This window comes from Mustela putorius, unplaced genomic scaffold (genome assembly GCF_011764305.1).
Source record: "Mustela putorius furo isolate JIRA1106 unplaced genomic scaffold, ASM1176430v1.1 tig00001009_pilon_pilon_pilon, whole genome shotgun sequence".
Classification (NCBI taxonomy): domain Eukaryota; kingdom Metazoa; phylum Chordata; class Mammalia; order Carnivora; family Mustelidae; genus Mustela; species Mustela putorius.
The window spans coordinates 1,366,111-1,388,226 of record NW_025421529.1 but is presented as its reverse complement, the minus strand read 5'-3'; the positions used below and the strand labels follow the sequence as shown (position 1 = coordinate 1,388,226).

At 62.3% G+C, this 22,116-nt stretch overlaps 1 protein-coding gene across 3 annotated transcripts; it reads left to right on the top strand.

The window, feature by feature from the left end:
- Positions 1 to 1,538: 1,538 nt before the first annotated feature.
- WNT9A (Wnt family member 9A) lies at positions 1,539 to 21,891 on the top strand. Of its 3 annotated transcripts, XM_045086946.1 has the most exons (6): positions 1,646 to 1,769; positions 10,243 to 10,335; positions 13,354 to 13,574; positions 17,624 to 17,880; positions 18,887 to 19,149; positions 20,517 to 21,891. In XM_045086946.1, exons 4-6 carry the CDS (start codon positions 17,739 to 17,741, stop codon positions 20,997 to 20,999), a joined length of 888 nt encoding a protein of 295 aa, XP_044942881.1. In that variant the 5' UTR covers positions 1,646 to 1,769; positions 10,243 to 10,335; positions 13,354 to 13,574; positions 17,624 to 17,738; the 3' UTR covers positions 21,000 to 21,891. The 3 variants fall into 3 exon arrangements, with proteins under 3 accessions (XP_044942880.1, XP_044942882.1, XP_044942881.1); XM_045086947.1 differs by lacking the exon at positions 10,243 to 10,335 and having other exon boundaries at positions 1,643 to 1,769; XM_045086945.1 differs by lacking the exons at positions 10,243 to 10,335; positions 13,354 to 13,574 and having other exon boundaries at positions 1,539 to 1,769.
- Positions 21,892 to 22,116: the final 225 nt, after the last annotated feature.

The window sequence follows — 22,116 nt, the reverse complement described above, 5'->3', positions numbered from 1 at the left end:
CTCCGTGCGGAGCCAGCCCCACCGGTGAGCTGGCGGAGCAGGGTGTGAGCAGATGAGGGCAGAGGAGAGAGCCCCCTCTTGTAGGAGGAGTCCGGGAAGAGGGGAATGACGTGAGGCCAGTCACACCCACGGAGAGGGCTAATCATGGGTGGGTCCTTCCACGACATGGCATCACAGCTTAGAAAAGGCCACAGCTCCTTGGTGCGAGATGGCTCTCAGAGAGAGTCCCTGAGAGGACATGATTTGTCCCGCCCCATCTGCTCCCCACCCACCCCTCACTCACTCCTGCGCCAGGAACTCCCGCAGCAAGACCGGGGAGTGCTCACCTGGGCAGCCTTCCCAGAGACGTAGGCGCACCGGAGCCGTCCTACTCCCAGGAGCCACCGTGAGGTGCATCTTCTAGCACCGTTCCAAGACAGGTCACTGAGTGCTAAATTCTCAGAGCCCACCAGTCCGCCTTTGGAGGTGCTCAGACCCCCAGATCTAGGGCCACTTGTACCCCAGATCCAGGGCTCCTCTGGGTTCAGACAAGCTGGTGGGGAGCTGGGGTCTCCCTTGAGGCTCAAGGCCTGGCTAGTCCGAGGGGTCTTCGATGTTACCTGGAGGCTGGCCCTTCGTGGGACCCTACACCGCAGCCTGCGCCCTGGAGCTGACCCAGGGGCCTTTTAGCTGGTTCTCCTCGAACCCAATCGTGTGTCTGTTTCATTCGATTTTGGGTTCTCTGACATCGTCTTGTTTCAGCGCGTCCCCCGCTGCTCCTCCCGCCTCTGGCCACGCCAGGCCCCTTTGGTCCTCCGAGCCCACTTCTCCCAGCCGCCCCTGTGCAGAGGCCCTGAGAACGGGGGTCGCTCGAGCGTCAGCGCTGGCAGTGACCTCAGCCTCTGTCTCACCTCCCTCGATGTAATAAGGATGGGGAGAGACAGAGGTCCCAAAAGGTCAAGCGAATCAGCCTTTGCCCTCCGCTGGCCAGGTCGCCTCAGTCCCGGGAAGAAGTGGCCCTGCGGCCGGCTTCCCGAGCGATCTGGCTTCGCTAAGAGCGCGGGTATCACCTGTTGCAGGGTCTCCCTGTCCACGGCAAGTCCCAGGGGAGCGCGCCAGCTCGCTTCCGCTGAGGGCTGACCCTGGGTCCTCCAGGGCTCACCACCGCTGGTCCGGGCCTGGAGCTCCGCCCCGGCCCCGCCCCGGGCCCCTGGCTCCGCCCCCGCAGCCGCCCCGGGTCCCCCCAACCCGGCGAGCAGCTGGGAGCCAACGCTCCGCCCCGGCCCCGCCCCAGCCCTCCGCGCGCCCCCAGACCGCCTCTAGCCCCGCCCCCGTGGCCGCCCCCCGCCCCTCCTAACCCGGCCGCCCCGGCTCGGAGTCAGCGCTCCGCCCCAGCCCCGCCCCTACTCCACCACTCCCCACTCCTCCCGCCCCCCACGCTCCCCGCCTCCAGGCGCGCGGCGCGCCCCGACACCCGAAGGGCCGGGCGGCGGCGCAGCGGGGCGGTGCGCTCGGCTCGGGTTTCGGCCCGCCCCTGGCGTCGGCGTGACCCCTTCTTGGGCGCGGGCGGGCCGGGCCCAGCTGGCCGGCGCCCCGCCCCCGGCCCGGGGCTCCGGGCGCTATAAGAGGGCGGCGGCTGCGGGGCACCCTGCGCGGGGCCGGGAGCGCGATGGTCAGCCGCCGAGGCGCGGCAAGATGCTGGATGGGCCCCTGCTGGCGCGCTGGCTGGCCGCGGCCTTCGCGCTGACGCTGCTGCTCGCCGCGCTGCGCCCCTCGGCCGCCTACTTCGGGTAGGTGCCTCGGCGGCCCGGCGGGCGGGCTGGCGGGCGGGCGGCTCGGAGATGGGACGCGGGGTGGGCGGCCCAGGTGCGCGGGCCGCGGGGTGCCGGGCGCTGTTGGCGGCATGCGCGGCGCTCCGTCCACGGGTCAGTGTCCTCGCGGCGCTGCGTGGGGAGAGGGGCCGGCGGCCCTGACGGGCTGGCACAGGGTCGTGGTCCTCCGTGACCCCGGAGTCGTCTTCGCCGTGACGCGCCCGTGAGCGGAGCTCCCTGGAGCTCGGGGACCAAGTCTGGTCCGGGAGCTCTGTTAGGCCGCCGAGTTCTGGGGGAACGGCTGAAGCCTCCCCCCGCCCCTACCCACCCTTGCAGCTTACCCCTCCTTTCTCTCCTCGAGAAGTTAATTTAACAACAACAAAAAAATACGTACAAAATCCAGATGTTCCTTGCACTGAGCCCCAAAGGGGGGGGGGAACCAAGCTGGAGGAATTTATTTTTCTTGCGCTTTGCTTCTTATGCCCGCTCTGGCCCCGGCCCGCGGGAGCGCTTCTGTGGGACCCGGCCTAGAGCGCAGGGCCCGGCGGGGGCTGTGAACGCGGTCCCCCGCGGTCTCAGGGGTCGCTGCCCCGCGCGCTCTCCGCTCTCCGTAGTAGCAGTTTGCGTGGTTTCGGCGCGTCGCTTCCCGCCGTTCTTTTCTGGCCTTCCTCGTCCCTGTCTCCTAGATTTGGGATGTCCAGCCCAGAGCCCTTGGGGGACCCTCTCTGACTGTGTCACGCAGATGGGCACCCCGAAGTCGGGGCTGGCCCGGCGCGGACAGCCCTCTAGGCCCCTCAGCCTCCGCTCCCGCCGCCCAGGCGCCGCCCCGGGAGCCGAGGCCCAGCCCCGAGCCCGGGTCCCAGCCCTGGGCTTCCCGGTGCCGCTCCCGGCCGCGGCCCTTTGCCCGTCACCTGTTCCCTCGCCCGTGGCCCCGGCGCCGTCGCGCAGCGGCTGGCCGGCAGAGGGCCCCGTCGGTCCAGAAATATGCCACCGCCAGGGCGGGGAGAGGCCACTGGGCGAGGAGCCCTGCAGGTGTATCCTGTTCTCAAAGAAAATAAAATATTTTCATGGGAAACTTTCCCTTTGTGTTTTTCTTTCCCCCCCTTTCTCCTTCTGTTCCTTTCTCCTGGGTCGTCTTCCAGGGTCAGCTCCGTGTCTCCTTCCCCTGGAGACCCCACCCGGCTGCCCTCTCCTGGCTCCGGCTGTGGGCCCAGCCCTGCCTGGGGCCTGGGCTGTGCAGAGGCTGGCACGCCTCTGCACGCCATCTGTGCAGGCTTCGCCTCGCCCTCGCGGGCAGAGGGAGGGTCAGAGGGTGGCCGTCTGGCCGCAGGTCCACGGTGAGTCACGGCAGCCTGTCAGCCAGCTGTGCCTTCCTGCTCTGCCGGCCCAGCCTCGGGTCTGCTCACCAGGCCTCAGACACACCCTGGCTTGTCTGCTCTGTGGGTCTTCCTGCTGCCAGCCCACAGAGGGGAGGTAGGGGTCGTGGGTCCTGGCTCCTTGGCTCCCAACACCCCACCCCCCACCCTCACCTCGGGCAGCAGAGGGGCTTTGCCCCTCTGGAGAAGTCGTTGAGGTCTGCCCTGCAACTAGTGGGCATGCAGGGGAATGCAGGGAGGGCTTGGTGCCCCTGGGACCCCTTTGGCCAACTCTCTGGCCCAGCACTTTGGCCCCAAAGGCTGTCCTGTGCAGAGCATAGGAGGCAGACCTGCTGCCCCAGGGACCAGTCCACTGCCAGCACCAGGCAGGGGAGCTGGGGTCCGTGTGATGGACAGAGGTTCTGGAGCAGGGGCAGGCCTGGTGCCAGCTGGCCGGGTGGAGAAGGGCAGGAACCCAGTGCTGGAGGGGTCCTTACCCAGCAAACGCCTTGGGAGGGGATCCCCAAGGTGGAACCAGACCCAGAAATAGAGGAGGGGGCAAGATGTGCTCGGAACCGGTCTGTGTGTGGAGGTCCAGCCCTTCTGGTCTGGGGCCCTTCCTCCTGGCCTAGCAAAGTGGCAGGAGCTGGAGGGCTGGGGGAAGGAGATGGCCCAAGGTGGGACGGGCAGGGCAGGGCTGGGACTGGGGGCTTCCCTCCCAACCTGGAGTGCAGAAGGAGCAGGAGGAAGGAGCTGGGACCTGGGAGTCAGGCCCTCTTTCTCCCTTCCCCCTCTCCGAAAGCTCTGCCTGGCACGGAGGCTCCCCAGCAGGCCGAGCAGCTCCTGTTACAACCCAGAAACTGAGAGAGGCAGGCCTGGGCTGGGGGGCGGGGGTGGTGTCACGTGGGCGGCGGGAGCCCTCCCTGCCCCCTCAAAGAGGCTGCAACTCAAGCTGCCCTACTCCTGTTGCCCTCTCCGCCTCTGGCCACTAGGCAAGACCCTCCAGGCCGCTTCCTGGCCACGGGGAAGGGGCTCTTCCCTCTTCCTCCAGGGCCTGGCCCTGCTTCTTGGTGGTGTGATTAGCAGGTGGCGTTTCCATCTGGTTCTCCAGGGGCCTAGACAGCTTGGCCTGATGCCCTCGTGGAAGGAGGGGTTGCCTGGCTCCCCGCAGCAAGGGGCTGGCCCGAGGTCTGGCGAGTTTGGGAAACAGACTCAGGCCCCCACCTCCCCATGCCCTGTGGGCCTGGGTGGGCTGAAAGCTTGGCCTGTACCCGGCCCTGCCTCTGGTATTAGAGGGGAGCAAAATCAGCCAAGGGAGGGAGGGGTGTCTGTGGAGGCTGAATGTCTGCTCAGGAAGGGGGTCCCTGAACCCAGGGGGAGGCGCCCTGCAACTCCCCCAAGCATGGAGCCAGGGACTGGGTCCAGCAGAGTGGGTCCCACAGGGCCCTTTGCTTAGAGATCCCACGTGTGCCAAGCCAGCCCCAGCAGAGGCACCCAAGCCAATACACTTGCCTCCAGGGACTGCCGGCGCTGGGTGGGGATGGGGGGCGAGGCCTCAGTCTTCCAACATCGGTCACCACCCAAGAACTAGGAAAGGCTATGATGAGCCCTGAGACCCTTTCTTGGGATTGGTCCCAGCACCCCACCTTCTATGGGAAACTTTGTGGGCTGGCTTGGGGAAGAGGTCTGTCTGGAGGAGGCTGCAGCGGGCACGGCCACGGAGGGAACCCCCCCCCCCCCAGCCAGGCCAGACATCAGTGCGCAGGGTTGGGGGGGCACTCGGAACCAGTCTGAAAGGCAGCTCTGGTGCTCCAGGCCCCCGTTCTGTCTGTGATTGAAACAGAACTCCTATCCCGTCAGTGCACCCTGTTAGGGAATGCAGTTCTGTGGTTTCTGGTCCTTCTGCAAGGGGTGTGGCCAGCATCACTATCTCATTCCAGAGTGTTCCATCACCCCAGAAACCTCACATCCTGCCCCCACCCTGCCCCCGGCAACCGCGAAGCCACTTTCTGTCTCTGTGGGTTTGCCTGTTCTGGACATGGTGCATAAGCGGAGTTCTACAGCCTGTGGCCTTCATGGCTGGCTCATGTCAGCCAGCACCCATCCAAGTCGTAGCGAGCGCCTGTGTGCCTTTCCCTTTGTGCCTGGGTGGATGTCCGACTGTGTGGGCGCAGACCCATCTCTTTTTTTCGGGCCTCTGTTGACGGATGCCTGGCTGGATTCCACCATTAGGCCCTTGTCATGCTGCCATGAGCATTGGTGGACACGCTTTCCTGTGTGGTGATCCCGAGAGGTGGAATTCTGGGCCCCGTGGTGACTGTCTCTGTTTCCAAGAACCCAGGACATGATTTGGCTGCCGTCATGCATGCCCACCAGCCCTGCAGCAGCGGTCCAGTTTCTCTACAAAGCCACCAGCTCTCGTTGTCTCTGGCTTTGGGTTTGGTTTTGCTTTTTATTCTAGCCGTTCTGCAGGCATGGGGTGGCATCTCACTGTGCCCTTCCCTGATGGGTTTGCCTTTCCCTGCTGACTGGCGACATACTGTTCATCTGTAGCTCTTCTCTGCAGAAATCTCTGCTCCATTTCTGGGCCCAGCTTTTGGCTGGGTTGTGGGTCTTTGTGCTGATTTGTAAGAGCTCTTTATTTATGTGGATCTATTATCAGACAGCGGACAGGCTGAGCTGCCAGCCAGCAGTGTGTCTCCCAGAGCTGCGTGCACAGGCAACTCGTGTGAGCCTTCCTAGTGCGTTGTCCTCTGACTTGGGCTCCAGCATGACTGTGTGGAGCAGGAGGCCGTCTGTTTGCTGGGGCCCAATCTGGAGGCCTGGTCAGGGGCTCTAGGCACTTGCACAGGAGGCGTCCCTGGCCCTGCCCTCAGGCACTGCTGTCTGATGGGGGTGGCTGTGCATGTGGGGTCAGTGCCAGGGTGTGGGGCGCCTGCTATATAAGCCTGGGACCTGGCTGCACGTCCTGTGTGGCCCAGAGAGGAGGGGAGCCTGCTGGTCCCTGGAGGGGAAGGCAGGAGGGGCTCCAGGGCTGGAGGAGGCAGCCTGGGCATGGTTGGCCTGTGGGGGGCTGGGGGATCAGGCTCCCCAGTGAGGGAGGTCAGCCTCTTGTGGTGGGGCTAGGGAGGCACCAGCAGAGGGGAAGGTGTCCCCGGGGACCCCCTGGTGGGTGGTGGAACTGTGAGCTGTGGGAGCCTTAGCAGTCTGGGCAGATGCTGTCCTCAGCACACACATGCTGCTGGGAGCAGCCCCGTGACGCCTCAGGCCAGCATTTGCTGGGGACACTGTGGAGAGCTCCTGGGGGTCTGGGGGAGTGTGGCCCTGCACCAGGAGCTGAGGGGAAGTGCAGGTTCAGTCAAGGGCCTTCTACTTCTCTAAAGTATCCAGGGCAGCTGGGTGGCCAGCGGAGAGTGGCCCTGTGGGGAGCCCTTGGAGTGGTGCAAGGGGGGATGTGAGGTGAGGAGGGAGAGCATGGAGAGCCCTGGACCCCAGGCCCTGACAGACATGGGGAGGCGGGTGGAGGGAGCAGGTAGGCAAGGATGGAGATGTGCCCCGTCTCTCTGCTTGGTAGAGTCTGTCCCTCCTCCCTGTCCCCCGCCCCCCCCCCCCCCGCCCCAGCACAGAAGCAAGTAGGGGCAGGTGCTTGGCTGCAGCCTAGACCAGGCCCCTGGGCTGGAGGCCTCCCGAGGCTTCATGGAGAGCCTGAGGTGAGGAGGAAGCCACGGCCACCTGGCCCCCCTCAGCTGTGGGAGCAGATGTCCTACCACAGCCGGCAGCTGTCTGGACAGGGGGACAGCTGGCCTAATCTCGCCCCCGTCCTTGCCACTGTGGTGGGGACCCAACTCCAGAGCCCAGAGCACTGTTAGGACCCTGTCTGGGCTCCCAGGGTGGCCCTGGCCCAGGGCACCGCTTGCTGACTACCCCCAGGCCCCACCCCCCCCCATGTAGAGGACAAAAGGAGAAGTGTGTGGGTAACTTTTCTCCTGGAAAAGAATGCACGCACGCGATTCCTCCCGTGGGACTGAGATGAGCCGATAAGGGGTCTGGTTTGATTTTCCTGGCCGCAGAAACATGACACCTGTCAGCAGGGCCAGCACCAGGCCCACTTAATCCTGGAGGGCATGGGCTCCCTTTGTGCATTGTCCCAGTGGGCAGCGCGGGTGCCCTTGTAGGGCCCTGCCTGGCTCAGCAGGACGGCTGGGTTTCTGGGAGGCTTGGTTGTCTGGTACATGGGCAAGGCTGGACCCATGGTTGCCGCATGCCTCTGGTGGGCTGTCAGCCTCCCCCCTGGTCGAGGGTTGGTCCCAGCTGTCCCCTCCTCCAGAAAGCCAGCCGTGGCCTACCTGCCGTCTACCTCTAGTGAGACCAGAGCTCTCGTCCAAGCTGCCCTGGGTTGGTGTGCCTAAGGCCCATGGGGGATCCTGTTGTTCCTCTGCTCCCTCACTCTGGACTCGGGAGCCCTGTGTGGGGTCTGCTGGCTCCTTCACCAGGCTGGCTAGCCCCCTCCCCACCCCAGGCCCTTACTTGCTCAGCTGCACCCCCCATCCTGCGGTCTGGCCTGTCAGACGGGTTTTGAGGGCATGTGCTGAGGGGTAGAGGACCCCTGTGGAGCTCCCAGGGCAGGGATATGGGTGGAGGGCTTGGGGCACCCCTGGTATGGGTGCAGGAGGTGGGGGCCTGTGGCCCCGGCTGGGTGCGAACAGCAGTGTCTTCCTGCAGGGGCCTCCCCAGGGTGGGCTGGGTGGGGGGCCAGGTGGCCTCGGCAGGGGCCCCCCAGGAAAGAACATTGCAGGCTGGGCAGGGGGCAGGTGGGCTGGGCAGGGGCCTCCCTGGGACGGCAGCGCCAACCTGGGTGGCGTGCTGACCGCCCAGCTCCGTGACCCATGGGCCCGGCCCACCGTCCTCCCCTGCCCCTCCCAGCGAGGTTCCTGGCTGGCCTGGCGCCCCTGGCCGCAGGAGGAAACCCGGCCGCCCAGCTGGCAGGCCCGGCTCCTCGGGACCAGCAGCCGGACGAGGGAATGGAAAACGGCAAGCCTCAAGCTGCGTTTGTTTTTCTTAGCGATACCTGAGGTAGACGCAGCCAGGGAAGTGGTCTGGCCCAGGACGAGAGGCCGTCGGGGGCTCCCAGATCAGAGCACGTCAGAGCCAGCTTCCTCCTGGACAGAGTTGCTGCAGCCGCCCCAGGCCACCCTGGGGCGGGATGTCCGTCTGGGCTGTCCCAGTGTCTGTCCTGGCATCCCTGTCCAAGCTGGGTGTGCGGAGGTGGTCATGGGGTGACGCTCCTGGCGGCTTCTCCAGTTTCCGCCTGCCCCATGTCTTGCCTGTCCCTCCCCGTGACAACTCGCGGGGACCTGTGCTGTCGGTGAGGCCTGGGGCCATGCAGTCCACTGCTCCTGTTCCTCTGTGAGGCCACAGCTCCCCGTCTTCTCCCCTCACTGTCCGTGAATCTGGGGTCCCATTCAGCCCCCCTGAGTACCCACGGCATTCCACTCCCTGCTCCAGAAAGAGGCCTATTGGCCAGCAGCCTCCAGGGCCTGGGATCCCAGGAGGTTTGCTGGGTCTGGGGTCCCAGGGGTTTGCTGGACCTGGGGTCTGGGGGTTGTGCCCAGGATCCTTACCTTAATGACACCCACAAACAGGGGCCTGGGGTTGGACTCGCAGACATCAGGCCTTGTGCATTGGATTTTGCTGGGTGTGGCTGAGTCCTGTGTCCGCCGGCTGACCCCCAAGCTGGCCCAGCCTGAGCCAGGAGCTCCCCAGAAACACTCAATCTGCAGGTTTGCTATAGCCGCATGGACACAGCCCGTCCATGAGGGAGCAAGGAGGGGGTACCCAGGAATGTCTGGGCCCGGGCTCTCCCAGCTGACGGAGGTGACAGCTGTCGCAGACACAGGGTTGCTTGGCCTGTCGTTGCCACTGGGCCGCCCTCCCACCTTGCTCACCATGGCCCGTGGCTCCTGCTTCCTCCTTGGCGTGTCTGGGCCCCCGTTGACTGTGGAGCCCACAGGGAGGGCCCAGCCTCTGGTGGTGTCCGCAGCCCCGCGTCTTGCATGCTTGGTGAGATTGGCCAGCACTCAGGCGATGGAGGGTTAATCTCACAACCAGTTTCTCTGCACTGGAATTTGTTTTGAATTAGATTCACACAGAAATTAAATGCTGTCTGGTGGGGCTGAGGTTTCCTTGGCAGGGTGCTGTGGCTTCTGGAACTCCGGCCTCTACTCCCTCCGCCCAGCCCAGGGAGCTGGCTTTGTGGGCAGGCTGGCCCTTGGGGTGGCTGGGTCTGTTGGCAGGAGGAAGTGCTGCTGGAATCTGTCCCTGCTGCAAAGCGGGAAGGAGCAAGAGCTCTGGGGCCTGGGCCATGTGGGCCTGAGGACAAGGACATCTCCATCCCCAGGCCGCCACGCATGGCGGTCTCTGGCCTGGCCCACGGAGGGACACAGGCTCCTCGACATGGCTGTGCCTCTCCTGCCTGGGTTCTTTTCACTCCTGGGGAGACCGGGGTGGGGTCTCCTCAGAGGTGCTATGGGCAGGTCACAGAACCTAGTCTGGGGCAGCTGTGCCCAGGATCCTTACCTTAATGACACCCACAAACAGGGTGCATTCCATACTCCCAGAGGGTATGAATTTGGGGGCCTTCTCTTCTGCCTCTTGCATTCAGTGACCAGCCTAATTCAGGGGTTGTGGGTGGATGGGCATGCATGGAGATGCCCCTGTGGGCCTCATCAGGAACAGCCGCACACCTGTGAGCTGAGTGTCACAGGCCTAATGCAGGTTCTTGCTGTGCTGTTCTTTCTGGAGTTAAGATAAGCCTGCAATTTCTGCAAGGAGTAAGAGACCACAAAACTGACCCAGCAGGTTTGGATAAACTGAGTGGAACTCCGGGCAATGAGTGACTTGTCGGTCCATTTGAAAGCAGATTAGAAATAGCTGAAGAGCACGAGCGAGGTTGGAAGGTGGGGCAGCAGAGGGTTACCCTGAGTGTGGCCCGTGGGGTGCCTGCCCGCCTCCACAGAGGCTAGAGGCCGGATTTGGGGACGCATGGACAGGGCTCCCATCTGACAATGGCCAAGCTGAGCATTTTCTGCAATTCTCAGAATTGATCGGTGGCACCTACGGGATTCGGGAGGCCCTGAGGAGCCCTGAGCAGAAAACACAGAAATCATACCAGAACATCCAGAACCAGACCGGTGAGATGCCTGAAATGAAGCACTGTAAGAGCAGAGGCTGGGCAAACACACACAGATGACTTCTCAGGACGGGCAGTCTGGCCACGGACTACAGAGTGGCTGGCTGGGGACCTGCAGGGGATGCCTCCCAGACGCGGTCCTGTGAGGCAGCCATGGAGGATGCGGAAACATGCAACTTCAGACTGCGGGGCAGAGAGGGGATAGCAAGAAACAACCCAACATGAGGCAGGACAGGAGGAACAGAAACAAAGCGGGCAGGCCCAGCAGACAGTGGAGGACACACCCCAGCTGTGTGGCTGCATGCATCTGGGTTGCAGTGGGGTCGTAGGTCTGATCACTGGGTCCAGGAGACACAGACAAGACATCAGCATAGAGAATGCAGGAAAATGGAGACATAATACACCAACTCAGTGGACTGTAAGGCAGAGAGCAAAGCTAGAGAAAAGATGCAGAAAGATGCACCATGATCCAGGCCCTGCATGGCCACCTGGTCTGTGACCTGGGCTCTGCACGTGACCTGACTGTGACCGGGGTCTCCACAGTGAACTGACCATGACCTGGGCTCTGCACCGTGACTTGACTGTGACCCAGGCTCTGTGCGACGACCTGGTCTGTGACCTGGGCTCTACACGGTGACCTGACCATGACCCGGGCTCTGCACAGTGACCTGAGCTGTGACTTGGGCTCTGCAAGATGACCTGACTGTGACCTGCACGGTGACCTGAGCCATGGCCTGGGCTCTGCACGATGACCTCTGACTGTGACCAACACTGCACAGTGACCCCTGAGCCGTGCCCCAGGGTCTGCATGGCAACCTGACCATGACCTGGGGTCTGCACGGTGACCTGACCCATGACCAGGACTCTGCATAGTGACCTGAGCTGTGATCTGGGCTCTGCACAATGACCTCTGACTGTGACCAACACAATGCACAGTGACCCCTGACCCGTGACCCAGGGTCTGCATGGTAACCTGAGCCATGACCTGGCCTCTGCCTGGTGACCCCTGTGCTGTGCCCCAGGGTCTGCACAATGACCTGAGCTTGGCATGGTGGCCCGTGCTGTGACCTAGACTCTGCACAGTGACCTGAGCTGTGACCCGGGCTCTGTATGGTGACCCCTGGGCTGTGACCTGAGCTCTGCATGGTGACCTGAGGTCTGCATGGCAACCTGAGCTGTGACCCATGCTCTGCATGGTGACTACTAGGCTGTGACCTGGGCTCTTGCCTTGGGTCTGCATGGTGACCCGAGCTGTGACCCGGGTTCTGCATCATGACCCCCAGGCTGTGACCTGGGCTCTGCATGGTAACCCCTGGGCTCTGACCCTGGGTCTGCACGGTGACCTAAGCTCTGACCTGGACTCTGCACGGTGAACCCTGGGCTGTGACCTGGGCTCCACATGGTGATCTGATTTTGAGGCAAGTGCCATAGGAGTATATTTGAGGAATTTGAGGAAATGCATATTTGAGAAGTGTAGAGGAGCCTGGAAGCCCTCAGCAACTGTAGGTCACAGATTGAGGCAAAGAGCAGGGATCTAAACCCAGAGAAAGCAGAAGGAAGGACGCAGAAGTGAGGAAACAACCCCCTTGCGTTAGAGATGAAGGGGTGCCCGCATGGGCAGACCTGATGAGCTGGATGGGGCGGTCACCCATGGGAGCTGCAGACGCGCCTGCACAGAGGTGTGTGGATGACTTCAGGGCAGGCCTGGAGCATGGCTGAGCATCACACAGTGTGCCCACACACTGGGGTAGCATCTGATGCGCAAAGGAATGAGGCACCCACATTCAGCAGACAGGTGCTCTCCGAAAACAGGGTATTCTTGGCGTGAGGGTGCTGTCACAGAAGACCACACTCCGCCTGGTTCCCTGGGTGCAGAATGTGCAGGGCAGGCAGACCTCAGAGACAAAGTGGATTAGTGCTGGCCAGGGGCTGGGACCAGGAGCTAAAGGGGTGCATGTCAATTTGAGACCATGAAATGCCCTAAAATTGGCCATGGCCATGTTTGTACATATCTGAGAATATACGGCAAACCCCTGAACTGTAGACCTTCAATGGGTGATTTTACGGTGTGGGAATTATATCTCAATAAAGCTGCTTGGAAAAAAGAAGGAAAAAGAAAAGAAAGAAGAGTAATCGGATCAGAAGGGAGATCTTTTCCAGAAAAGGTCAGGCTTCATGCTGAGTTCTACCAAGAAGTTAAGAAGATGTGATTCTAATCTGACCAGTCTTCTAGGCGGTTTAACAAACTAATTCTCTCTGAGGCACTGACCCCTGGCAGGATGAGCATGGAAGAGAAAATTGCAAACACAGATGCGGAAGGCCTAGACACGACATCTTAGGGTTATGGCTAGCTGCACAGAGGAAGGCCAAGCCCCTCCCGGCTGAGGCACGTGAGTGTCCAGCCTCGGGAAGGCAAGGGAGTGGAATTCCTTGTTTTAGCAGATTAAAGTAGAAAAATCCCATGCCAGTAGAGGCAAGGACCCCATCTAATGACCTTCGACATTGGCTTGTATGTTTTGGAAAGCTCATAGGGAACAGAAAGCAGAGGTGGCTCCTTTAACCTGCTGTGGGGCCCAGAAGACAGCCAGCCAACCTCAGGCTTGTTGTTGAGTGGACCAGAGCTTCCCTTTTAAGACCAGAAGTCAGACAGGGATGCCCGCTGCCATGCTCATTTGAAGCCACGTGATGCCACGTGATCCTTCAGGCGGGATGGGAGTGGGTCTGTCCTATGACAATAGGGCACATTCCCTGTCTCTGGCCTCTGGTGCTTCGCCCACCTGCAGGGTGTCCCTGTCTCCCTTGGACTGGGTCTGGGAGGCAGAGATGTGAGTTTGGGCAGTGGGGGTGAGGGAGGGGGCAGGGTCCCTGCTCCCAGGACCGGCGCCCATGTTTCTGTCCCACATGGCGCCTGCCTGCCCAGAAGCTCACTGGATGGCGCTGCAGGGCCAGGGACAGGGCACTGGGCCCTGGGCGGCTGTTGAACACTCCATTGTGGCTCACAAGGCCCTCACTGTGGCAGGAAGGCAAGCAGGACGGCCTGGGACAGAGGAGGATGAAAGCAGCTCTGTGTCTCAGAAGACCACACGGCGGGTCACAGCGCATCTGAAGACCGTCAGCGGTGATCACGGCACGGGCGTAGCGCGTGTGCGAAGGCCAGCTGCCTCTGACTGGTCTCACTTCTGGGGGTAACACATCATCTCTCCTGGAATCTGGCACTGACCAACATGGGGTGGACCACAGGTGCGGAATCTGCCCAAAGAACCCGGAGAGTGGTAGGAGGGACTGCCATAGACTCACTCTAGCTCTGCAGAAAACCCGTGGCGGGTATGAGCCTTGACCTCTAGGGAGCATGAACCTTGGGCGGGCTCCGGGACACCCGGCCAGTGTGGGCCTTGGTGGGCACCAGGACCTGTAAGCCAGTGCAGAGCCAGCTTGTGCCCTCAGGACAGGCCCCAGTCACCGGCCCAGGGCAAAGCCTAGAGTAGCTGCTGTGAGGCTGCGGTGACATTGCGGGGCAGTGTGGAGCCAGGGCCCCCTGGGTGCTGCCCCACCCGGAATGCGGATGCTGGCTCCCGTGGACGGAGTGCAGGTATACTGTCGTTGAGGAGAAGGCAGCTGTTTCACTTCAGCAGACGCGGGTTTCCAAGTGCAGTGGAAGAAGGGGCACGTGCAGAAGGGAGTTTGTCCAGGACGGAACTTGTGTTTATGGGGACATGCTGTGAGGGGAACCCCATGCTGTCCAGATAGGTTTGTGCTGTGCAGCCACTGCAGGAATCAGAGCACTGTCCTCGGAGCTCGTAGGAAGGTTCGCAGGTGCTGGAGGGAGGGCTGCGTTACCAGCCCTGCTGCCGGCTCCCCCTCCATCACTCTGTCTTTGGTTTTTCTTTACTTCTGATATAGCCAAATTTATTAATCTTTTCTCTTTTTTATCATTCTGTCCCGCTAGTCCCTGGAGTACATCATTAGTCCTTGATGCAGCGTTCAGCCATTCATGAGTGACGTGTAACACCTGGTCTTTTGATAATACCTGTCCCAAGCCTCTGGGCTGCCTCTTAGACCTGCTTGGGATGCCATCCTGGGAATGGCCCCGCACTGGCCGAGGGCAGCTGGATGGGGCAGGGATGGGGGGTCCTGCTGCCCGCCCACCGAGGGGCTGTTGTCTGTGGGCGGCCTACCCAGGCTCTGCTCCTCTGCATGCTGCCTGTGTGCCTGTCTTCCCACCCTGGGCCAGACAGCCAGGGGCGGGGATTTGGATGGAGTCAGGTGTGCTGGTGTGGGGTGGGCAGCTGGGCAGGGGCGTTCTCTGGGCTGGAAGGTGCAGCCTCCAGATGTGGGCCCACAGTCAGACGATGACCCCCACAGTCTGACATGTGGGGCCGAGGGGCTGTATGCAAAGCGCTGCTGTTTGGAACAGGCCACATGGTCCCACATACCTGTGACAAGCTCACAGGCCTTGGGAACAGGAGGGTACTTCTTCTGTCCCAGGCTTCCTGGGTCCAGGGCTGACCCGTGCCCACAAGCCCCCGGGGCAGCTGGCTGGGACTTTCTGGCCCCTGCAAGGACTCCACGGAACAGAGAGCCCATCTGTTCCGCCAGGCCCTAGGCTCCCGCCTCTGGGGATCTCATGTAATGGCCAGTGGTGGGCACTGTGGAAGCGACCTCGGTTTCTGTGGGTTACAGAGATCTGTCTGTAGCATGTAATTCCAGAAAGAGCATCGGTAGGCGAGCTTTGGAGACGTTTAGTCCAGAATTTTGGCCGTGGGGGAATGAATATCTTTTCCCGTGTGCATAGCAGTCCCAATCTGTACTCCTATGAGGAGGGGAAAATCCCACCTGGCTTGATGTTGTGTTTCTGAGTTGGGGGGAGGCTCACAATCCCTTCCGGGAAGCCACTGTGTGTACCCCATGGGCAGGTGCACCCCCCCTTGGAAATGCACACTCGCACACAGGAAGGAAGTTGGCTCCAGGTCTGGGATCCCAGTTGCAGCATTTCCTTTAATCTCCTGCCCTTTGAGAAGGTCAGGTGTACTGCCGGAGCCTCCCTCACAGAGCATGCCCTGCTCTGAGCGCTCTGTGAACCTCTTTCCTTCCCCCACACTCCTGTAGGCTTCTGTCCCTGTTTGGGTTTTGGTCCTGGGTGCCACCCCATTCCCCGTACCCTGTGTACCGTCTGCCTGCTTACAACCACCACCTCCATGTGGCTCTGTCCTCTGCCACTGTAGCTCGGGGCTACCCTCGGTGGAGCACACCGCAGCAGTGAGGGGGGCCTGGGGCAGAGGCCGGCCTCAGTGTGGATGCCGGCTGTCCCTGGGCATGCGGTGTGGACGTGGGCTATCCCCAGGTTTGCGGTGTGGACTCAGGCTGTCCCTGGGCATGGGGTATGGACACGGGCCATGCAGTTGGGTGCAGTTGGGGCACAGGGTCACCCCCTCCACTTGTCCACACCCACCCTGCCTTAACCAGCACAGCCCCAGGTGCCCCCGGGGGGCCTTGCAGGACTGTCTTGCTCCCAGCCTGGGGCTGGGCTAACCTCGGAGAGTTAGTCTGGGGGACGGGCAGCTTGTAGGCTAGGGCACTGCCGATGCGCAGCGGCAGCAGTCTGGGCACAGCTGTTGACATTCCTGTCTGGGGACGAGTCTCGCCCATGTTAGCTGCCTTTGTGTAGGGAGAGCAGCTCTTCCAGCCTCTGTTGCGGGTCCTCAAGCCCCTGCCTGCCTCTAGCCCAGCTCGGCAGCTGTCCCTGTCCTTGTGGCTGTCTGAGCTCCAGCGGGCCTGAAGCCTTACCACGCTGCCTGATGTGGACCCCTCTTGCATCCCTGTGCCCTTGGGCATGAAGCCCAAAACCTGGGATAGGAACTGGGGGTGCAGGTCACTGCCTCCTCCCTTACCAGCTGCTTTCCAGCCCAGTGTCCTAGCTCTGAGCTCAGAGACACCTTCTTCCCGAAGGCCTTGCTGCCCACATGAGGCCTGCCTGTGCCTTGGGGACTTTTGGAGCTTCTCCTTCAGCCCACACCCATGCTGGTCATGGTGCAGCAGCTGGACCTCCGAGCCATGTGTTCTGCAAGGTCTGTAGGAACCCGTCTTGGGTTCTTCTCACCAGCACTCTAGTCTCCAGGGCTAGCTGGAGCCCCGCTCCCCTGCAGCTCTCTGCTCAACCCCTCACTGGTGCCACATTGGCTCAGAGCACCCCTGGGTAGCAGGGCCAAAGCCTGGGGTGGGTCTTCTCAGGGTGCACATTGCATCTGAGTGTGAAGAGGGTGGGAGACATCGGTCTTTCCCTCTCTGTCCATCACTGCTCTCAGACCTGCCTTTGTGGCTTTACCCTTCACGGTGTGTGTGTCTCTCCCACCTGCCTCCCTGCTCCTGACTCTGAACCCCAGGCCTAGCCCAGAATGGAAGAGCTTTGGAAGCCAGGAGCCCAGGGAGTCCTCAGGGAGCCTTGCCTGCAGGGTTGTTGCTGTGGTGTGCCACAGGCCCTGGTCTGCTGCAGGCTGGGGTTAGAGGGAGCTGTAGAAAGCCTGTGGGAGCCTGCCCAGTGGCAACCATGCCCCTGAGGGGTTTTAGAGGTGCAGCAAGAGGAGGGATGGGGCACGGTGTGGGGTTAAGTATCAGGGAATGCCTGGCACCCCTGGCTGCTCCGGGTTGACTGGCTGGGATGGGGAGGCTTGCTTCCTGTGATGCTCATGTTGGGGGAGGGTTTAGCTGGGCACCCATCCTTCCTGAGGGTTAAGGGTCTGGCTGGGGCTGGGCAGGGGTGTGCCGAGAGCCAGATGTGGTGCCACCTGTGGGGGACCACTGAGATCTGTGGGTCAGAGCACTGACGGGAGGTCAGGACCAGTCCATCCCTGGATGAAACACAAGAAACAGGGCTTGGAGGAGCCTGAGAGCATGTGACTGGCTCACAGGAGAGAGGTGGAGCTGCAGGAGAACCAGGAGATGGCCTGGTTTCCTCTGGGAGGTGCCCAGTGGCCCAGGAGTTCCAGAAAGCCCCACTGGGACCTGCAGGGGCATTTTAACAGGCTGCCAGAGACCCTCTCCAAGAGGCTTCAGGGCTGTGATGGGTCTGGGCCTTCCCATCTGGGGTCAGCAGAGGGTGGGGGTCCTGGAGCGTGCACAGTCCAATTGGGTAAGCAAGCAGAAGAGCAGGTGGGTGTGCTGGATGTGGTTTCCTTGTGGCCTGGGCTGCTGCACCCCTCCTGGCCCTTGGAGCACATCGTGTGTATGTATGTGTGTGTGTGTGTGTGTGTGTGTGCACGTGGCGACCCTCAACCTAGCTTCTCTGTGCCCAGGCTGACAGGCAGCGAGCCCCTGACCATTCTCCCACTGACCCTGGAGCCTGAGGCTGCCGCCCAGGCACACTACAAGGCGTGTGACCAACTGAAGCTGGAGCGCAAGCAGAGGCGCATGTGCCGCAGAGACCCAGGCGTGGCCGAGACGCTGGTGGAGGCGGTCAGCATGAGTGCGCTGGAGTGCCAGTACCAGTTCCGGTTCGAGCGCTGGAACTGCACGTTGGAGGGCCGCTACCGGGCCAGCCTGCTCAAGCGGGGTGAGTGCGCGAAAGGCGCTCCGTAACAGGATGTCCCTGGAGCCTCTGTGCCTCTGGCTGGCCCCAGGGGACCTGGGGGTGCGGTGAAGACATGGCAGGGCTTGACTGTCCTCCTGCCCCGCTCCCTCGTGGCTGCTCCTCCACTTGATTCTCCCTTCCATCCTGACCCATCCCTCCCTCCTCCTGACCCCATGTACCTGCCGTAGGACCTCTTCCTGCCCTGCTCCTCCCCGTCCGGCTCCTCTGTCCTGCTCCTCCCTGCTTCCAGATGTGCCTAGTCTGTCTCCTGCCCCGCCCCTCCCTCCTGGCCCTGCCCCTTCCCCAAACCGCCCCCCTCTAGTCTTCTTCACCTGGCCTGCCCCTCCCTCCTGGCCACCCCCTAACCCTACCCTGCCCAGTTCCTACCCCGCCTCCAGCCAAGCTCCTCCTCGGGGACCAGTTGCTGGCAGCAGGAAACCTTTGCGCAGCTTTGGCAGCTTTGATGGCTCTTGCCACTTGGTGGTGACTGATGCCCTGCGGCTGGGCAGGAGGGGCAGAGGTCTAGCCGCTGCCCTGAGGATGGAGCCTTCTTTCTCCTGGGTCCTTGGGATTCTGATTAGAGCTTCTCAACAGCCTCATTTAAAAACTGGGGACCTGAGGCCCAGGGCAGGCAGGATGGGGCTCTCCAAGGCCCGCAGCCAGTCTGGTGGGTGGGAGACCCAGAAAGATGAGGTCGCTGGGCCCTGAGTAGAGCCTAGATGTCTGTGTGCTTTGAGTCCTCTCTCCTGCACCCCACTCTGGGCCCGGGCACACGGAGTGCCTCCTCCTTGCGGGTGTGCCAGGCAGTCCGGGCAGGTGCGCCCCCAGCCAAGCTGAACGCCAGCGGGGACCCTTTCCTGCATGCTGCTTGTGCTCAGGGTTCAGGGCTCCAGCTGACCTGCCGCGGTTTGGCCACACCTGGGTCAGGTGGGGGTGCTTCCATGGCCTCACAGGCCCTAAGGTCCCTGCGTCCCCACCCACCTCCCAGGTTTCAAGGAGACCGCCTTCCTGTACGCCATCTCCTCGGCGGGCCTGACACATGCCCTGGCGAAGGCATGCAGTGCCGGCCGCATGGAGCGCTGCACCTGTGACGAGGCCCCAGACCTAGAGAACCGTGAGGCCTGGCAGTGGGGGGGCTGTGGGGACAACCTCAAGTACAGCAGCAAGTTCGTCAAGGAGTTCCTGGGCCGGCGGTCGAGCAAAGATCTGAGAGCCCGTGTGGACTTCCACAACAACCTCGTGGGTGTGAAGGCAAGAGGGGTGGGGCGTGGAGGGGCATGGAGGGGGATGTGGGGCGCGGGACTGTGGCCTCTGCCTCGGGGGCTCTCCAAGTGTTCCTGCCCAGGAGGCTCCTGGTCTTAACAGGGATGACTAGCTGCAGCTGCGTTCTTTCGTGGGATGGGGGTTGGGCCCTTCTGGGGGCTGCGGGCAGCCAGCGGCCAGCCAGCAGGCTGGGTCTGGGGGTGCCTGGCTCCCCTCGATCCTCTGCCCTCCCTATAGCCCCTCAGCTCCTAGGGGCCCACAGAAGCAGAGGAGGCCTGGGGACAGAATGCCCATCCCCGTAGTCCCCGTACAGCCCGGCCTTGAGGCACCAGGCAGCCCCTGGGATGTGAAGCCCTAGCCTGGGAGGGGGTAGGTAATTAGAGCCAGCCCGGGTCTGAGCCTCTCTTTATTGAGAAACCAGAGGTCTGAGTCCTGCGCTCATTAAAGAATCAATTTCCCCCTTTTTCTTCGGAGCCCTTGTTCCTCCTTCTGCCCTCCGGAGAGGGGTGGGAGCAGATTAAATCCCCAAGGCAAGGCTACTTCTTTTCTTTGGAGTTCTCTCCTTTGTAAACTATTAATGAAAAGTCAGGATATGGAAAGTGCTCCATTAGCTCTGCGGGGCCTGGGTAAGCAGCGTTTTAATTAAATTTGTCCGGGTTTCTCAGCAAAGTGTCATTAAATGTGACTCTTGTATTGCCTGGCCAGAGGGCAGCTACGTTCCTAATCCCCCTCCAGCCCGCCGCCGGCCCTCCCTGGGGGTGGCGTGGGAGCTCTGGCCTGTCTCAGGATAGGCCCCACTGGGGAGGGCCTCCCCTCTCTGCGGCCGGAGACCCCAGTGTGGGTGGTCAGGCAGGAGGCCCCTCCAGGCAGCCGTGCATGCGTGTGTGTATGTGTGCGCGCATGTGCGCGTGCACATGTGGAGGTAGGGGTGCTGCTCCTCCTCTCTGGGCCAGCCCAGAGGATCTAGGGGCCAGTTCTGCCAGGTGGACAAGCTAACTCATGTGTCCTCCCTTCTGCAGGAAGCAGGCTGCTGACACCAGACTGGGAAGTTCTGGGGCGGTGTTGCTAGCAGGGCGACAGGGGTGGCGTGCTCAGCCCCTGCAGAGGGCAGCCCTGGATGCAGGGAGGGACTGTCTGCACAGGAGGCCTCCACTCTGGAGGTCACAGTACAGGATGGAGGACTTCTGCCCTGGGCCACCTGTGGCTTGGAGGAGAGGGGGACAGACAGACACATGAGCTGGGTAGCCTGGTGATCCCCCAGGTGGGGTTGGGTATAGGAGAGCCGGTCATCTGCATGGGCTGTTCCCGGCTTCACAGTGTGGCCCTCATGCCCAGCTCCCTTCCCCAACCCCCAGGTAATCAAGGCCGGGGTGGAGACCACATGCAAGTGCCACGGAGTATCGGGCTCCTGCACCGTGCGGACATGCTGGCGGCAGCTGGCGCCCTTCCACGAAGTGGGCAAACGCCTAAAACACAAGTACGAGACGGCACTCAAGGTGGGCAGCACCACCAACGAGGCCACGGGCGAAGCCGGCGCCATCTCTCCGCCTCGGGGCCGGGCGGCAGGGACAGGTGGCGGCGACCCACTGCCCCGCACACCAGAGCTCGTGCACCTGGATGACTCGCCCAGCTTCTGCCTGGCCAGCCGTTTCTCTCCGGGGACCGCCGGTCGCAGGTGCCACCGGGAGAAGAACTGTGAGAGCATCTGCTGTGGGCGTGGCCACAACACACAGAGTCGGGTGGTGACCCGGCCCTGCCAGTGCCAGGTTCGCTGGTGCTGCTACGTGGAGTGTAGGCAGTGCACACAGCGTGAGGAGGTCTACACCTGCAAGGGCTGAGCTCCCGGTCCGGCCCGGCCTGGCTGGTGCAGGGTAGAGGCTGTGCGTGCAGCATTGGGTGTCTGCACTTGCAGGGGCTGAGCCCCCGGTCAGACCCAGCCCGGCTGCTGTAGGGTAGAGGCTGTGCGTGCAGTGCGGAGGTGTCTACATCTGCAGGGGCTGAGCCCCCGGTCTGGCCTGGCCCAGCTGCTGCAGGGTGGAGGTTGTGCGTACCGGGTGAGGGGTCTGCAACTGCAGGGGCAGAGCCCATGGGCTGCGGCCCTCAGCGCACTTGGCACATGGTGGCAGGAGCCCAGACATTGGCTGACTTGGCTGTCTCTGCCCTTTGTCCCCCCTCCAGAGTCCCAGAGGTGGGGAGTGGCCCTGGTCTGGCCCCTGCATCCCCTTTGTCCACCCCCACCCCCTGACCTGAGAGCATTGTACAATGCTTTCCAAACTCTGTCCATCTCTAAGAGGCCAGTTACTGCAGAGCGACGACCCTCGCTGCTCTGGGCTCCCTCGAAGGAGCAGCAGGTGCACCTTTGTGACCACACAGGGTCCCTGTGCGGCTGCCTGTGGGCTGTCCTGCTCCACCACTGGCTTAGAGAGTCAAACCACTAGGAGAGAGACAGCCCAGCCACCCACGTATACGGGGGTGGGGAGGTTCCCTCCGGTCCCCTCTGACATGGAGCGCTTCTCTCGGGAGTGATAGCGGTGACTTTTAAATTATTTTTATTTAACTAATATATAATTATTACTTGTCCATCCCTGCCCTGTCTCAGGCTGCGGCTCCCCCTACTCTTGGCGGAGCCCGGTCTGGAAGGCCCCTTTCCTCCCTTCCCCTGGTGTCTCCTGCTAACCTCTTTGCCTGATCTGCTTTGTTGTTTGAAACCACTAAATCAAGAAGGATGTTGCTGTTGTTGTTTTTCAAGTAGTAAAGCAGGTTGTGTCTGGTCACTGCCTTCAGGGCTTCTGGGAGCCAGATGTCTGTAGCCAGGCTTGCTGCCCGCGGTGAGACTGTCCTGGGAGTTGGGCGGACCCTGCTCTGGGCGACTTCGGGCATTCAGCCCTGCACTCCAGGCCTTCGTATGTAGGTTTGGAGGCCACGGGTGGCCAAGGATGGCCTGCCCTCCCTTCA

Bases quoted from the DNA above. Each gene is read 5' to 3' on its own strand.
- WNT9A (XM_045086945.1), top strand. From the start codon at position 1,675: ATGCTGGATGGGCCCCTGCTGGCGCGCTGGCTGGCCGCGGCCTTCGCG. The intron at 1,770-17,623 runs GTAGGTGCCTCG...CTCTGTGCCCAG, and splicing joins CCCTCGGCCGCCTACTTCGG to GCTGACAGGCAGCGAGCCCC. The intron at 19,150-20,516 runs GCAAGAGGGGTG...CCCAACCCCCAG, and splicing joins ACAACCTCGTGGGTGTGAAG to GTAATCAAGGCCGGGGTGGA.